General features: G+C 39.2%; 1 protein-coding gene across 4 annotated transcripts; it reads right to left on the bottom strand.

The window, feature by feature from the left end:
* Positions 1–1,754: 1,754 nt before the first annotated feature.
* On the bottom strand, positions 1,755–9,435 carry NFATC2IP (nuclear factor of activated T cells 2 interacting protein). 4 transcript variants are annotated; one of them, XM_087947562.1, is made up of 7 exons: positions 9,062–9,435; positions 8,843–8,953; positions 5,919–6,073; positions 3,620–3,794; positions 2,776–2,920; positions 2,288–2,394; positions 1,755–2,205 (listed from the first exon to the last, which is right to left on the bottom strand). In XM_087947562.1, the coding sequence occupies exons 1-7, from the start codon at positions 9,071–9,073 to the stop codon at positions 2,047–2,049; spliced, it is 864 nt and encodes a 287-aa protein (XP_087803688.1). In that variant the 5' UTR covers positions 9,074–9,435; the 3' UTR covers positions 1,755–2,046. The 4 variants fall into 4 exon arrangements, with proteins under 4 accessions (XP_087803688.1, XP_026533307.1, XP_026533305.1 ...); XM_026677522.2 differs by having other exon boundaries at positions 3,620–3,797; positions 9,062–9,388; XM_026677520.2 differs by lacking the exon at positions 9,062–9,435 and having other exon boundaries at positions 3,620–3,797; positions 8,843–9,053.
* Between the last annotated feature and the right edge of the window lie 8,815 nt (positions 9,436–18,250).

Here is an 18,250-nt window from a genome sequence, read left to right as displayed (position 1 = left end):
TGTATATGAAGAGCTTTATATCTAACTAGAATTTGCTTGAAGGCAGGCAAAATACATCTCCAGCACCTATGCTGTTCCTGAATTATTTCTTTCAGGATATTGTATAATTTAAATTGCCCAAGAGAAAGGAATTCAAGACAGATAGAGGCAAAAAGAGATTCCTATAGAACTCCTTAAGTGTTTGGGTTTTTGGTATATTCACTGTGGTTTACAGAAGTTCTGCAAATTATGATTAAAAAATAAAAAAATGGCTAAGTATACAAAACAAAAGAAAACCCATTGTCTGTATGAATATCCCACAAGAGGGGGAAAAGGTAGGAAAGGCTTTTTGTCTTAGATTACATACAAGTTTGGAATGTTATTTTTCAACATCAGTTATTAGCTGTCCATAAATTAAAACATTTTCTACATGCAATGATTTACCTTTCTTTAAAAATGTCAGCTGTTTTATTGAAGAGTACAGTACCAATCACTACGTAGATACATTTTGAGCATAAGCAGATTTTCTTCCAAGTTGGTATTCTCCCCATGCCTTATTGGAGGCCAGCACCTGATCAGCGCTATTGACAAGCTAAGGATGGTCAACTGATTAGCACTTCTGTGGGAATCTACTAGAAAATATCGGGATTCGGTGACTAAACTAGAAAAAAGTCAACATAATGGTAACATTTCGATAGCGTTGTCAAGAAAAACAAATGTATCCCTGTGGAGTTACTAGGATTTCAGCTCTACACAATGAGATATTTTTTCAGTTGTGTTGAACTCCAAATCACCATGCTTGGGGATTATGAGAAATAAGTAACAGAAAGTACCTAAATGGAAACACGTTTATCCAAGACAGCAGAATTAGATCTATTGAGCAATTTGGGAAACATACAGTCCAAAATTTTCTAATTGATGTGATTATACTGGTTATTAATAGCATGGAAAGTTAAGAAAATGTAATATTGGGACTGTACTGCTTTGTTTTTCATATTATGATTAGTTAAACAGCCAGCTGTTTAGACTGGATTTGGCATTTTTGTCCACTTACAGTCCTTCCCAAGAATAGACAGATGTTGTGTAATAATATTAAATATTGTCACAGGATGTAAGCTATTCCAAGGATGTAAGCTATTCCAAGATGCGTTTTCCAATTGACTGGTGATTTTGTTAATGCCAGTAGTATTCAAGTAATGTTCCTGGTTTTGGAATTGCAATCAAGGTATCTATTATGAGTAGTGGTGGCGCAGTGGTTAGAATACAGTAGTGCAGGCTACTTCTGCTGACTCCCTGCTACCAGCAGTCCGGCAGTTCAATCCTGACCAGCACAAGGTTGACTCAGCCTTCCATCCTTCTGATGTTGGCAAAATGAGGACAAAAATTGTTGATGGCAATATGCTGACTCTAAACTGCTTAGAGAGGACTGTAAAGCATTGTGAATCAATATATGTCTTATTGCTATTACTATTAGTCATATCTTTGCTTACTTTTATCGTTTTATTTATCCTTACAGGACTTTATATTTTGGATATGCTCCAATTCTTTCACTTCTGTTGTGCAGTCTTTGTATTATTACAGTTGGTTGAAGTCAGCTAGTTATTTAGATTGCGTTTGGCATTTTTATCCACCTATCAAATCCTTCCCAAGAACCTGGGATAGGCAAATAATTTTTGTTATAGTGTTATTAATAATTATTGAAGAATTATTAAGAACATAGTATTCTCTTAATATCCATCTTTATTCCTCTACAAAGTTTGTCTACAAGCAACAGAACCAGTTAACAAAATTAAATTTTATTATTCAAAATTTTGAGTATAGGAGATAATAAAGTGAAAAGTGTCCTGTGTTTATTTTCTCAAAAAATTAAACTGCCATTTCCCACTTAGATATCAGACTCAGTGAAAATTAAATCAAGGAAAGTAGTGAGTCACTAAGAGTGAGTAAATATCAAATACTGTGGGTAAATATCAAATATCACACTGAATACAGGTGAGTCACTCAAGAGTGGGCAAATATAAAAAAATAATCAATTCTAAACATGGATTCTTTGCAAATGCAACGATGCTAGTTCCACATTTCAATAACATCACCAGATTCCATCCCCAATTGTTCAGGGGTCAGAGTTTCTATCAAACGCTGCCCATCAAAATAGAAGACAACTTTAGATCTGCCAAGACCTTGAGCTTCTTTGTAGTGATTCATAAGGGTTTCTAAGGGCTCCCCCTACAAAAAGGAGAACATAATTACAATATTGTATTGCTTCTTCACAAAAGAAATCCTACAATCCAGATCTTAGTTCCTTTACCTTCTGGATTGTAATCTCCATCACAGAACGTCTGTCCTTTCCTTGTACTCGAAGCAACAGGATTCCAGGATCATCAGCCCGTTGTTTACTGGTCTCCACTATACAATCTGGAAGTCGTCCAACAGAGAACATTTATTTTATTTTTTTCTCCATGGAGTTCAAAACAGCAAAATAATGATTTACCCCAATATTATCCTCATCAGTTGCCCCATAAAGGTAGAGCTGGGCCACAACAATAAGAGTATGTAGCTGAAGGGAGATTAGAATTTAGTATCTCCCAAACCTTGCAGTAGTTCTAATTTTGAAAAAAAAAAAAACAGGTTTAGATAATATAGTAGGGAGAACACAAGAAAATAGCTGTAAAATATTGGACAGTACAGAAGTTTAATTCATTTGGGAGGCAAAAGGTTTGAGGAATTTAAAACAATGAGACTGGAAGTAATGATGATCTGAAGTAAAAAAAAAAAAAAAATCCCTAAACTATTTACCGATGATGTCAGCAACGCCAAGGTCCAACTTAGCAGGAGTAGCATCAACTGAAAGTTCACTATCATAATGCAGGAGCAGGATTCTACTTGGATGAACCTTCAGTATTTGTGACATGCGGTCAACCACTCGCTGAAGAGGCTCTGTCTACAGAAGAAGAAGTTAAGTAGCTGTGTTAGAGCACAAGGATTCTCTCTGCCCTTAACCACAGCTACAAGCAGCATTGGGACAATAAATATATGTCACCAGTCACCCAGTGGACCAAAGATGTGACAATATGAACATACTTGCATATTTGCATTAGATAAATGCACAGACTGTTTACTATTGTAATGTTATACTTTATTTCCTTTTTAGTTGTTTTCTAAAGCACTTATGCACTTTTTAGTTTGATAATGTATTTTTATCACCATTATGTTTGTTTTGTTCCTTTTGTCTTTTTTCTGTTGTTTTAAAAACAGTAATAAATAAAAGTAGTTTTAAGAGAATAAGATTAAGAGAATAGAATAGAATAGGATCCTGAGAAAGATGTCAGATCCTCCTCAGTGACATTACTTCCCAATTCAAAAATTGTTGCCCATCATTTTGTTTCATTGTTACAGAATGGATGGATTTAGGCAGGATTGTATACAAAGGTCCATCTATTAGTTGGGGAATATCCAACAGTGAAAAATAAGATTCCAAAACCCAAGATGGCTGTCTCTTGTGTTGAAGCTCATAAAAAAACCAGTCTCTATTGCAGATGTTAGGATTGATTCTTAGACAAGTGCGGGGGAAAAAAAGCCCACATTATGACAGCAAAGGGAAGTGAATAGAGATAAGATATCAAATACCAAAGCCTCACACCATTAGAATACAGATTTTGTAGATATCAGCTCGGCATCGGACTTTCAGCATCAGCTCCCGGGGTTCAAATGCATCAACCAGAATTACATCATCCTCATCAAATCCCTGATCCTGCAAGCTCTTCTTAGCAGCTGAGAGGGACATGCTCAAATTTTTGAAATTCTGATCAAACATTCTGAGAAAGCAAGGAAAAGCTTGAGTGAGAAATCCATATGCTGGGTTTTGCCTTAAGATGCCATTATGCCATTATTTAGAGGTATGTTGTATTTAGTTTGAAGCAGGCAAAGATACTTGGGATCTGTTATGGAAACCTTTTGTATCTGACAGTACTTTAAAGAAGCAGTATGTTTATGTTGACATGAATATAACATTCAAGAAAATACAGGTGATCCTCAACTTACAACAGTTCATTTAGTGACCAAAGTTACAACAGCACTGAAAATTACTGATTCCAATGCATACAAGTAGCCCTTGACTTATAACTACAATTGAGCCCATTTGTTGCTAAGTGAAACATTTGTTAAGTGAATTTTGCTCCATTTTACAACCTTTCTTGCAACAGTTAAGTGAATCACTGCAGTTGTTAATAACATAAGTGAATCTGGCTTCCCCATTGAGTTTGTTTATCAAAAGGTAGCAAAAGGAGACCACATGATCATAGGACACTACAACAGTCATAAATATGAGTCAATTGCCAAGCATCTGAATTTTGATCATGTGACCATGCGGATGCTGCAAAAGTTGTAACTGAAAAACAGTCATCTCACTTTTTTATTCTTCGTAAGGTATTATGGGGGTGTTATCACCTACATAAGGCATCCTGAAATTAAGAATTATTTGTACAGATATTATGTAAGCCTCCAAAAAGCAGGCTTTCATAAAATTTCTGGCATGGAAAAGACAAGGTGTTTGTTCCAAGAGACAGTGAGCCACAACAGTCTCTCCCAATTTAATATTTCTCTAAACTTTTGGAACACAATTCCCATACCTTCCATCGTCCCCCAAGTCCAACATATACAGAAGAATTGGAAATGGGGAGGTTAGTACAGACAGACCCATTTCACATATTTGACTTGGAACCCTTCATGAATTAATTTGCTTCCTTCATACCCTTTTTTGTTAAAACATGAACCAGTTTAGCCTTTTTATAAGGCTGCTCTAAAAATACTGTCTGAAGGTAAAGATGAAATGGTATAGAAGTAGTCCTTAACTTACAACCACGATTTCCATTATTAAGCAAGGTAACTGTCACATCCAATTAATCAAATCACTGCACTTAGGTGAGCATTAAGTAAATCCAGCTTCCCTGATTTTGTTTGTTGGAAGCCAACTGCAAAAATTGCTAACAGCAATCACTTCACCCTGGGACCTCACAACTATCATAAATACATCCTGGTTGCCAAGCACTCAAATTTTGATTACATGATTGTGGGGATGTTGTGTGGGAAAAGATTAAGTCAGTTTTTTCCAATGCTGATGTAACTTCAAATAGTCACTAATCGAATGGTTGAGTCTAGAACTATTTGTATTATTCTGTAATTCCTAACCTAAGCTCACCAAGAAACCAGTCCTCCTCCCCAGCTCTTAAGAATTTAAGAGCTCAAAGTATTAACCAAATTGGCAATTTAGCAAGCTAAATACACAAAGAATAGCTTGCCATGGTCCAGCCTTATCAGCTACACCAGCCAATTCACTGAAATCCTGTATGTCGCTGTATTATAAATATAGGATATAACCATCTCTCCAACCCTGTATGATTATTACTTTCAGCACAATATTGCTGTGTTCATGCTGATTTTTAATTGGTATCAAAGGAGATTATGATATCAACAGATGTAGATCAGCAAAATCTTTACTGGACTTGATTTGCTCCATTCAGATAACAAACTTAGTCAAAATGTGCCGCTTACTACCACCTGCCAACTCTCTTCCTATGCACATTAAATAATTGCTGAGCTATCTGAAGCACCTTAAGCTAACACACCATGTTAGTTCAAACTGATGTGATGGCTTCTGCTAGCTGGAGCAAGGTAGGGAAAGAAACCACCAATTTAAATCAATTATTCCCGGAAACCACAATCCTTCCTAAAGTTTTTGTTCCTCCTCTTATCAATCCAGTACACTTCCACCTCATTTCCAGAAATACCAATTTCTTATTGGGTTTTGACATGACCCTTATTTTGCTATGGAGGAGGTGAAGGGGAACATGAAAGATCTTGATATCTGTCAAAAGGAGAACAGACAAAGTAATGGTTTAAATGCAGCTTTTCTGGAAAGTCAAGCAGAAGAGAACTGAAACCTTGGTTTATTCTTCAATTGCTTTAAAGGAATTGGCTTTTCCTCTTCATCTTCGTCTTCGTCTTCTGAGCTAAAGGGCAGATTCTTATTACAGCGCTCTTTGATTTTATCAGGAAGCTTCAGGGAATTTTTTAACAATTTTAGGCTGTTCTGAACCTGCAGATAAAAAAACAAAAGGATTGGGGGAGGGGGAGAATATATCAAATTACTAGACAGAAACAAGAATTAGTCACTAGATGTGTAGAAGTCAGTGATACTAGTATATCCAGATGAATGATCCATCACAGTAAAAATGGGATGCTATGGTTCTTTGCATCTCTTCAACGAAGGGTACTAATGATAATAAGGAGCAAACCTGACAATAATGGAAGATAACAAAGGTAAGTTTGAGGGCAACATTAAGAGTATACTGTAAAGAATTACAATGCCCTTCTCTTTACAAAACATCCAGAGGTTTTTAAAAATAGTTCAGATAATCAGCAGCTCTTTTAAAAGAAAAAAGAATGTATCCTGAGCGCTAAATCACGTTTTCTGTTATCTGGACATCATGCTTTTAATAATAGAACCTGACTGTAGTTACATTCTCTCTCTGCTGGCTCATATCCAGCTCATGATTCACTAACATCCTTTTTACATACAGCATATATCCAGATTAAATTAGGTCTAGATAATTCTTGACATGATCAAACAACTCAAAGCTAGAATGGCTTGAAGAGTGCTTTACAGCTCCTAAAGCACTTCTGGCTGTTGTAAAATGTTGCACACATGCAAACCCCACAATCACATAATAATGATCTGGGTGCTTGGCAACCTATTTACAGTTACAATTGGTTGCCAAGCTCCCCACAAAATGTGATTGCCATTTGAAATAATCTCTCCTGGCTTCCCCAGAAAGTCAATGGAGAAGATGGTAAGGAAGTTTAGAAGCTGCTGCCACTGAGCTGAAATTCTCTCTAGGTTGGCAATTCTTTCAGAGTGACAGGACTATCTGCCAAGAGGGAATCTCAGCCAGGAGGGAATCCCACCTCCGTATGGACCTGAGATTCCCCGCCACTCCCAAAAGGCATTCCCTTTGAGGTGAAAGACCTGCCTGCTGAGGGGTAGAGGAACTCTTCCAACCAGCTGTAGCAATAAAGCTTAAATTCCAAAGATCTGAACTTCCTTTCTGCAGTCTGCTGCATAAGTTCCTTTCTGTGCATGGAGGTGAAGGGAAAATTTTCATTAGGTTACAGAAAAGAAGCTCAGATCACTAAGAACTGAACCCTCCCTGCACCCCATCAGTTTCCTTTGCAGGCAGCTCTCTTACTCTATCTGCTTAACAATCCACGTAGGCACCTCACTTAACAACTGCTTTGCTCAATGACCAAGACTGTAGTCCCAACTGTGGTTGTAAGTCAAATTTCATCAGCTTTCTTAATCTGCATATGTTGTGCTTCTGACAAATTCTCTAATAAGGCAGCAGCAGCTAGAAATATTTGGCTTATCTTGAGAAGTCAAGAGCCAGTTTGGAGTAGTACCAGTAGTTAAAGCAAAGCTGGAAAGCAGGAGACGAAGCTTAAAAGGCTAAGCATGGCCAGACTTGGTTAGTATCTGAAAGGGAGATCACTAAGAAATCTCATGGCTCTAGAGTAGACAGTGGAAAGAGAAAAACCTTCAAAAGATAGCAGTGGCAAATAATGTATATACTGTTGCCAAGAACAGTACAGGGATGACCATAAGGTAGAAGGTTGGTTTCACATGTTGCAAGTTACACGTGAGATGGATTCTTCTGTCAGTTTTGCAAAGAGTAAACAAAAATTTGGGAAAGGACACTATTTTTCCCGGTAGCATAAGGCAAGGGTCTCCAATCTTGGCAACTTTACAACTTGTGGACTTCAACTCCCAGCAAAGCTGGTTGAAGAATTCTGGGAGTTGAAGTCCACAAGTCGTAAAGTTGCCAATGTTGGAGACCCCTGATATAAGGGACAACATAAAAATAGAGGAAAACTGGCAAACACCCAATACTGGGGGCTATGCAATGAATAGTCATTAAATTAAGCTCCCTCTTGGAAAATAGGTGATTAGGAACAGCTGGGCCTGCAGGGAGGCTTGCAGGCAGATAATGAAGGTATCAATTCTTACTCAGACTGCATAACTTAGGAATCTGTTAGGAATCTGTTAGGAATCACCAATATGTTTGCAAGCTAAATAAACCTTTTCATTGAATTATTTAATGAGATCAGACACATTTTTTTCCATACAGAAGCAGCAGCAGAGGCTAACAATCTCATTTTTAGATATATACATGTTTTATATATACACGTCTTTGAGTTAGTGCTGATCATCTGTGATGATCTGATATGTTCATACATATCCCCAAACACATTTTTGGAAAGCTTTTCAATAGTGGCCTGTCATTACTTTTTTCCTAGGGCTGAGACCTGATTTCATGCCTAAACCAGTCTGATTTCTATTCCAATGCCTTTAAACCACTGCACCAAACTGGCTCTCAGCCTCATTATACAGATTTACATTAATTAGAATACATATAATAAAGTGTAAAAAAAAATTAACTGGAAATGTACTGTGATAAAGACATTGAAGGACCGAGGTTGGCATAACAAAAACAACAGATTCCTAAGTTATGCAGTCTGAGTAAGAATTGATACCTTCATTATCTGCCTGCAAGCCTCCCTGCAGGCCCAGCTGTTCCTAATCACCTATTTTCCAATTAAAAAACTTAACCTGACAATTTTATCTCCCTGAGAAACTGGGTTTGAGAAGGTGGTAGTCCTCCACAACTGAGCCCAGTATTTTTGTAGTTAAAAGTCAGAAATGTGTTGATATCGGGGCAGAAGAAACTAACGGACAGCGCGAACTTGGGAGGAGGGGAAGGGGGAAAAACGATGTTGTGCACCCCTTAAAAGTCACCCCGCCGGCGCTTACCTTGGTCGAATAGACCGGGATGGAGACGCTGCTGGTGAGAAAGCGGCGTCGCTTGGGTAAAGGCTTCTTGGGGGTCCCTTCTGGCTCCGAGTCGCTGCTTACAGTGTACGCCTGTTGGGGAGGGGCGAGAAACACCGAAGGGCCATCACCCCGAGGCCAAGATTTCATCCCCGTTTCCCTCAATTCCGTCAAATCCCTTTCCGCCCGCCTCCTGTTTACCGTCTCCGCCATCGCAGCACAAGACACTTTCCTATTGGTTTCGCTGTTCGCGTCGTTCTGCCTCCTAAGCTCCGATTGGGCTCCACCCGAAGCTCTTTGTTTCTTCACTCCGCCGAGAAATTATCTATGGATGTTCTCCGTCGTCCAAGTTATGGTTGGTCCCAAAGGTGTTTCGTGGTTGTTCTTTTCTTTCGCTCCTCATCCAGAGAAGCTGAGGAAGCTTCTCGAAAAAGCTCGTCCGAGAAAAGTTTGGCACCTCCGAGAAAAGTTTGGCCGAGCTGTGCCGTTCGCCCTACACGTCTTCTCAGAAGCGAGAAGCAGTCTGAGGGCGGCAGTGGGTTTGTTTTACTTTCTTTTTAAGGCGAGGCGGCTCCAATCATTCGCTTTCCGGGGCGGGTCAAGAGGATTGCCCGTGGTCTTGAGGGACGCCTCTTGTTTCGACGTAATAAACGTCTAGATAGAATAGAGGCAAATGCGTATTTTGCACTACCTTAACTCTTGCAGCGAATCGTCCATTTTGGAGGTATGAATTATTAGTTGGACTTAGCCACATGCCACCTCACGGGAGGCCTTAACCATCCAGGAGGGCCATGGATCCAGAACACAAGTGGCTGAACTCACACAACTAATCTAATCTCCTCTTCCCCAAGAGTAACCAGCTCAATTCCCACATAACAAGGCTCAGATGCGTCTGCACCTAACGAGTCTGCCTAGCCAGAGTCCAACTCACAGCAAAATACAGTGGTTTTTATCTGACGCTTTAGATCAGGGGTGTCCAACCTTGGCAACTTTAAGACTTGTGGACTTCAACTCCCAGAATTCCTCAGGCAGCTTTGCTGGCTGAGGAATTCTGGGAGTTGAAGTCCACAAGTCTTAAAGTTGCCAAGGTTGGACACCCCTGCTTTAGATTGTGCTTGTCTGGGGCAAGCACTGGCCTTTAAAAAAAACTCGCTTTTTTAAGCGCATCTTTTTAAGATGTCTCCTCGAATGGGGATGAAACATTTGCAACCAAATTGCCAAGCTCGGAGCCATGAGGAGGAAGAGGGCTACTTATCTGAGGGCAAGCTTTCTTTCCAGATTTCATACACTTCAGGATCAAGGCAGGAGCATCCCAAACAGCATATGATGGAGTTATTAAACTCACATGTACACAAATCACACCCCTGAATTCACACTAAGGGTGTGGAAGAATGTGATCTCCATTATTAAATAATTCAGAACCTTTTCTGTAATCCACCTGATCCTGGTGATTTGAATTTGTTTAGGGTGGGCAGGTGCTCACTTACTGGTTTATGCCTATTTAACTAATCTATTTTTACAGTACTGTTTTTGATAGGTTGGATTCTCCCCCCCCCCCCCGCTTTGTGTAAAGATGGATGCAAAAAATGAGTTAAGTAGGTCTGCTTTCTCTTTGTTGCTTTACATCTTCTTGCCACTTTCTCCCATTAATAGATCAATCATTTCCTTGACTTTTCTCTTGTGTTTTATGTTGAAAGAAGAGTTTTATTATTTTTCATTTAAATAGGAGCCAACAGTGTACTGCAGCTACCAAAAAGCCAATACCATTCTAGGCAGCATTAACAGAGGGATAGAATCTAGATCACATGAAGTATTAATTGGGTATGTCTAGTTTAATGAAACGAAGGACTGGGGTGACATGATAGCAGTGTGCCAATATCTCAGGGGCTAGCACAAAGAAGGACTCAAGCTATTCTCCAAAGCACCTAAAGGCTGGACAAAAAGCAATGGATGGAAACTAATCAAGGACAGAAGCAACCTAGAACTAAGGAGAAATTTCCTAACAATTATTCAGTGGAATGACTTGACTCCAAAAGTTGTGGGATACTGAAAGTTTTTAAGAAGAGTTTGTCTGAAATATATTAGGGTTTCCTGCCTTACCAGGGGGTTGGATTTGAAGACCTCCAAGAACCCTTCTAATTCTGTTATTCTATTCTATAAAACCAACTCTTTGCACCCCTTTTTTCTCTGCAACCTACCCTTTTTGTTATTGAGAATAAAATCTTTTTCATACTCTCTGCATTTTATTTTCTTTTATTTGTTCTTGCTTCACTCTGCTTTTAGAAACTTCAAATTATAGGTAGCCCTCATCTTATGACCACAATTCAGTCCAAAATATCTATTGCTGAGCAAGACAGTCATTAAGTGAATTTTGTCCCACTTTATAACTTTAGGCTATGGTTGCTAAGTGCAGTTGTTAAATTGGTAACCTCGTTAAGTGAATCTGGCTTCCCCATTGACTTTGCTTATCAGAAGGTCACAAAAGGTGATCATGTGACCCTGGGACAACGCAAACACCATACATGTGCCAAGCTTCTGGATTTTGATCACAAGTCCAGGGGGATGCTGCAATGGCTGCAAGCGTGAAAAATGGTCGCAAGTCACTTTTTTTCAGAGCCATTCTAACTTTGAATGGTCACTAAAGGAACTATTGTAAGTTGAGGACTACTTATATTCTTGCAATATAACTATCTCATATTTAAACCACCCATCTCCTTCACAGAGGGAGTCTGGGCAATGCATTAAAAAATTAAAATAATACACAAAAGGTAAAAAAAAATTAAAAAGGCCAAGGATAAACGCTGTTAGAAATTAATTCAAGGGTGAAGGACGGGTTCTCAAGGCAGGACGGGTCCAATGGCTACAACCTCATCTGGGCTTCCCACGCAAAGCTGCAGAACCAGCTTTTCGGAAAGACAGGAGTATGAAGGCCTGACTCACCTCCAGTGGGAGAAGGTTACACAGAGTGGGAACAGAGGCAAAGAAGGCGGTCTGCCTGGAGCCTGCTAGTCAGAATGCAGGTAGTCCTTGACTTACGACCATAAGTGAGCTCAAAATTTCTGTCATGTGAGATTTTTAAAGTGAGTACCCATTTATGACCTCTCTTACCACAGTTAAGGGAATGGGGAGGTTACATCAGGTCAAGTCATTGGAAAGTAAACTGGTGGGGGGGAGCTTAGGTTGGTTGGTTGAGGGTCGGTGCTGTCTGTGGTTGGTTAAGTGGTTGATTTGGATTCTGAGGGATTCGTAGGCTGGTTGTAGGTCAAAGTGTCTGTTGATGGAATTGCTTGTGGAGTGCCAGGCTTGGATGAACTCAGCATGGCGGGTGGTAGTGTGGCCAATGATTTTTGTGTTGCTCCAAATGGTTCTGTTTGGTGTCAGTATGAGTAGAAATTAAGAGATTTGGGATCTTAGCGTTTAATTGCCAGCTGGTCTTTGTTGATCTTGTTTTTTAATTGACAAGTGTTTTTCCCACATAGAATTGATTGCTTAAAGTTGATTTTGTAGATTACATTGTTTCTTTCATCTTTTTGGTTCTGGATAATTCCTGGCGGAATGTGGCTGTGGGTTTGTGGGCTATTGCTGTGCCTAGTGGTTGAAGAATTCTGGCTGTCATTTCTGACACCCCTTTTGTATATGGTAGGGTTAGTTTTTGCGTGGTGATGGGCTGTGTGATGTGTTGTGGTTTGGGTGGGGTTGGGGTATGAAGATTTTTGGATAGCCATTATGGAGAAAGACGTCAAGCACCTGTTTCTCTTTCGCTTTTTCTTAGTGTTGTGGTGCTGCAGTGTGTCCTGTCCTGTGGTTTGGATACAGCTGCTTTTGTGTGCAGTGGAGTGGTTGCTTGCGAAGCTGAGGATCTGGTTTGTGTGCATGGGTTTGTGGTAAATGTGGGTTTCCATTGTCTAATCTCCTTATGACGATGTTGAGGAATGGGAATCTGTTGTCCGTTTCCTCTTCACGTTGTGAATTTGATCCCATATTCATGTTATTGAGCATGTGGTATGTTTCTTCAATTTGGGAGTGTTTGATGATGATGAAGGTGTCATCGACATAGCATGTCCAGAATTTTGCTTGGATGGTAGGTAGAGCAACACAAAAATCATCATCATCCAGCATTTCCAGCGTTGACGGCGCACTCCGGAACAGCGTGATCTCCGGAATAGCGTGATCAGCTTCCCCAGATGATACAGATTTTTTTTCTATATATTGTCACATTTTGTCCATCTTCGCGGTTTTGGGAATTTTGCCCCAGGGATCAAGTCAATTGCGCAATCTGTTGGACTATGAGGTGGTAAAGACTCGCACTCTTTTTCACTAAAAACATCTTCTAGATCTTCGTAAACATCCGGGTAGGGTGGATTCTTGGAATCTATCACAGCTGTTACTGTATTCTGCGTGCATGGATGTGGCTCAGGGCCAATCAATATGCGTAACTTACGAAAACCTCCTTCCCACCATATTGTAGGCTTTCATTTAACTAACCACGCTAGCCACCCCGCTTGTGTGTTCACCAAAGCCGGGCACTCCACAAGCAATTCTATCAACAGACACATGGATGTACAACCAGCCTATGAACCCTACAGAATCCAAATCAACTTCACAGCCAACCAGAGACAGCACTGACCCGTAACCAACCTACACAAGCCCCACCACCAGCAGTTCACCTCCCAATGACCCTGACCAGTGGTGTGTTTGAAATATTTTTACCACCAGTTCAGTGGGTGTGGCTTGTGGTCGTGCTTTGTGCATGTGCACACACTTTGCACGCACGTATGTGCTATCCCAGCCAGTCTATGGGAATTGGTTAGTTACTTAAGAATTGTGAGCTATTCCCTTAAGGGAATGCATCATGGTAAATGTAGTTAAAGGTATCCTGGGAAATGTAGTTCATGTCACGTGGCTACATCTGTAATCCTGATTGGTCACTAAATTGACCCTTGAGGGGTTGGGGGAGGTTTCCCTCCGTTCTTGCCTGGACTCATGAACTGATAAGCAGCTTACCACTACGAGATGGGTTAGAAAAATAACCATCTTTTACTTTTCTGTCCTGTCTCATGCACAGAGGTGGATTTGTGGCTATGTGGATGCAGATAGATAGTTCCACAAAACATCCATAACAAAGTACATTTATTGATACATCAGGTATCTTCATAACTCACATTTGTGATGAAGCTCTTCTAATAATGATCAATCCTTTGTATATCAGCATTGCAGGTAAAAGATGGTTCTACCTTCAGTATTTTTGTTTCTTCAACTTTTCTGCTCTTAGCCATTGCAGTCTTGTTATTATCTGCTTTGTCTGCTTTTTTTTTTTTTAATGTACTGGTCATGTAATACTTTATCTCCCCATGTCTCTTTCATGTTCTTTATTTAGTCTTTCTTGCAGGCCTGCTTGGTCTCTCCAGTACTTAGTAACCTTTCCTGGTATATTAGCTTTGGTGCATCTTCTTCACTGCCCTTCAGATACTCTTCCAATACCCTTTTTTTTTATTCAACCATCTGATGCACTTGCAACTTTACACATCCACCTATTTTCCTTGGTAAATAAAGTCTGCCAACATTGCTGCTAAGATGAAGGGCATGTTTCATATTTTTCTAGTCTTCTTATCCAGGACTTTTAGTTTTGCTTGAGACTCCTATCCATGCTATATATCTAATAACTGGATTTACCCAGGTGCTAACTGCCTTGATGCTATTTCGTCCATTGAGTTTGGACTTTAAGATCTTTACTCTCTTGATGTATTCATTTCTGGCCTTTTTTTGAGTTCAGTCTGCTTTGTGTTGTCAGCTTGAAGGATGCCCAAATATTTGTAGTGGTTGCCTTCATCCAGACTTTTCATAGGGAATTTTGAGTTTTCACCCCCCCCACCCCCCATTTGATGGTGACTATGGCACATTTGTCCAATCCAAACTCTATTGGCTGTATATAGCCAGTGTTGAGCAGTGATAATATTTCAAATAATAATTTTCCATATAGCTTTAGATCGTCAGATGTCTGATAGCCAGATGTTGGCTAGCCCATAACTGATAGTCCTCAATGTACAGCCACAAATAAAATCAGAATTTCTGTTGTTAAGCAAGGGGGTTGTTAACTGAGCCCTGCCCAACTTTACAACGTTTTCCATCATGGTTAAGCAAATCACTGCACTTTTAAGTTGTTAAGTGAATTATATAATCATAAGTGAATCCTGCTTCCTCTATTGACTTTGCTTACTGGAAGCTGGCTGAGAAGATCACAACTGGCAACCCCATGACCCCAGGATGTTGCAACTGTTGTTAATGCAGGTAGTCTGCAATTTACAACCACAACTGAGCCTCAAATTTCTATTGTTAAGTGAAACATTTGTTAAATGAGTTTTGCTCCATTTTACAACCACAGTTGTAAATGATAAGCACACTGCAGCTGATAAGTAAGTAACACCGCTGTTAAGTGAATCTGGTTTCCCCATTGACTTTGCCCGTCAGAAGGTTGCAAAAAGGGAATAATCACATTAGCTGGGGACACAGCAAAAGTCGTAAGTGTGAACTAGTTGACAAGCATGTGAATTTTCATCACATGATCGTGGGGATGCAACAAAGGTGGTAACTCTGAAAAATGGTTATGTCACTTTTTTTTAGTGCCGCTATAACTTTGAACAGTCACTAAATGAGGACTATCTGTATAGTAAATGTGCATTCTTTGATTCTCCTACTAGTAGGACTTAGATGTCATCAATTCCTGTAATCTATTGCCTGCAATATAAATTTTCTGCTACAGTTATAAAACCGGTTTCGATAACCAGTTCAGATGTTTGATTTCAAGAACACTCATGCAAGTCAGTGCATGCATCCTATCTTTATTAGATATCCAATGTAATAAAACTTCCATAGACTGGGAAAAAAAGAGGAAAACTATGGAAAATGATACAAAATCACAAATGAAAAGGGGCTAATACCTTTAGAACTGCATACTTTGAGTTTGAGCATACTTTTTGCATAGTATAATAGGTAGATTTCAAAGTATTGACAATCTTATTTGCTGATACATGTCTTAAACACATCCTGCTGGGTTCTATAAAACAAAAGTTTATTTAATATTCAAAGTTTAAAATGAAGTCACAAAACAGGGCTTAAAATGAATATCGTAATTATAAAAAGCAATTAAAAAATATAAAAATGTTAAAAGAAGTAGTAATTATATACTCGCAATAAGATGTATTTGTAAATATGTCACCAATATTGATAACAAACAAGGAACCATACATAGACTGTCGATAATAGAATTGCTAGTTTCTTAATGTTTTTTTTTCTTTTTTCTGTGTGTTGTGTATGTGTTTGTTTGACATTTTAGTTGTATAATCAATAAAGTTTGTTTAAAAAATATATATATATATATATATATATAAAAATGTCAGGATGATGGCCAAACTGTCAACTGGCCTAATTTAATGATGGAATTGCTTCTTCCTGCTGCAACATAGACCATTATCACACAAGGCGGCAAACTGCAGCCTGTTTATTCTGTTACAGTGAAAAGAGACTTACTTTCAGAACTATTCACAAATAGTGAAACCCCAATACTGGTAGTCCTCAACTTACAACCACAATTGAGCCCAAGATTTCTGTTGAATTTCGCCTATTTTTATGACCTTTCCGGCTACAATTGTTAAGTAAATCACTGCAGTTTTTAAGTCAGTCACGTGGTTGTTAAGGGAATCTGCTTTCCCCATTGACTTTGCTTGTCAGAAGGTCGCAAAAGGTGATCAAGTTAACCCAGGATTCTACAACTGTTATAAAGAGTCAGTTGCCAAGCATCTGAATTTTGATCACGTGACCATGGGGATGCAATAACGGTTGTATGAAAAACGCTCATCAGTCACTTTTTTCAGTGTCATTGTAACTTTGAACGATCACTAAATGAATGGTTGTAAGTCAAGGACTGCCTGTACACAAATTGGTGTAGCTTTTATACACTTTCGGAAAACAAAGGCACATGATATCAAGCAACAAGTATAAAAGTATTCACAGTGAAGATGTCCCTCTCAGAAATTGAGTTCATTACTAAAATATTACAGCCCTCCCCTTCTGTTCCTAATGGATAAGTTTGATACTTAAATATGCAAAACTTTCTAGCTAATTTATATGCAAAAGGAAAAGGACATTAGACCTGAACCAACTGCTGGCCTGGTTCAAATTCTTTGACAAGTCTATCAGACAGCCTTCCAGGCATTTTGGGCAAGGATGTGAGGCCCAAAAATGAGAGGCCCAAGACAGAAATATGAAAAAGTTTCAACAAAATAGGGTTTTCCTGGTTAAAGATAGCTGTAACAATCTTAGAAGGACACACAGTTTTGACCCTGTATATAATATTACATTAACACCTTTTTATTAACAATGCAGGATAAGTTTTGAATGGCAGCTAAGAAGAGCAAGGCATCCAAAAAGAGAAGCCACCTTCTGGTTGGGGACTCAATTGTAAGGGATATAAATTTAGGAAAGGATACTGAGGTTTTGAAAGAAGTCAGGTGTCTACCAGGTGCTACTGCCAGCAGAGACAAGAAGCGTATTCTTAAGATAGTCAAGAATGCCAGCAAGGACTGTGATGTTGATGCTATTATACATCTTGGTACAAATGATCTGTCCCAGAAGGATGTACTTTCTGTTCAGAAAGACTTCCAGAGCTTGGGGTGTGAACTTAGTAATATGGGCTGCAGGCTTATCTTTTCAGAGGTTCTACCAGTCTACAAGGAACAAAAAGGAAAAGGGCAGCATGTAGCAGAGTTTAATGTGTGGCTAAAAGAGTGGTGTAAAAGGGAAGGCTTTGGCTTTATTAGTCATGATGCCTGCAGCTGGTCCAATGAAAAACTGTACAAAAGAGATGGTTTGCATCCATCAAAGAAAGAGAATGAGTTACTTGGCATTAAATTCACAGATTTCCTGGATAAACATTTAAACTGAACAGCGGGGACAGCGAATTAATGGATTCAGAACATTTCTGTCCCCAGCAACCTAAAACTAATAAGGATAGCAGTGCATGCAAAATAGATGTTTGTGCAGGTAAGATTATCTACCTTGATGCCAACCAAAACCAAGCATTTAATAGTGAGTATCATACCATGTGCACTAATCAAACAGGTGGCAAGAAAGTAGGGGCAGGCAGGCACAACACAGGTTATGTAGACAGTAAACACAGTGTCAGACATAAAGATCTCAAGTGCCTATATACAAATGCACAAAGTCTGGGGAACAAACAGGATGAACTTGAACTACGAATACATGAAGGTAAATATGATATAGTTGGAATAATAGAAACTTGGTGGGATGAAACCCAAGATTGGAACATATTGGTAGAAGGATACAAACTATTCAAAAAAACCAGAAAAGAGGAGGTGGAGTTGCACTGTATGT

Source organism: Notechis scutatus, chromosome Z (genome assembly GCF_049901735.1).
Source record: "Notechis scutatus isolate UNSWTSFEM ecotype Mainland chromosome Z, rNotScu1.2, whole genome shotgun sequence".
Taxonomy (NCBI): Eukaryota; Metazoa; Chordata; class Lepidosauria; order Squamata; family Elapidae; genus Notechis; species Notechis scutatus.
The sequence above is the reverse complement of the archived record's forward strand: the minus strand, read 5'-3'. Positions and strand labels throughout refer to the sequence as shown.

Bases quoted from the DNA above. Each gene is read 5' to 3' on its own strand.
- NFATC2IP (XM_026677520.2), bottom strand. From the start codon at position 9,010: ATGAAATCTTGGCCTCGGGGTGATGGCCCTTCGGTGTTTCTCGCCCCT. The intron at 3,798-5,918 runs GTTTCAGTTCTC...TCCTTGCTTTCT, and splicing joins CAATTGAAGAATAAACCAAG to CAGAATGTTTGATCAGAATT. The intron at 2,921-3,619 runs GTGTGAGGCTTT...CTTCTTCTGTAG, and splicing joins ACAAAATCTGTATTCTAATG to ACAGAGCCTCTTCAGCGAGT.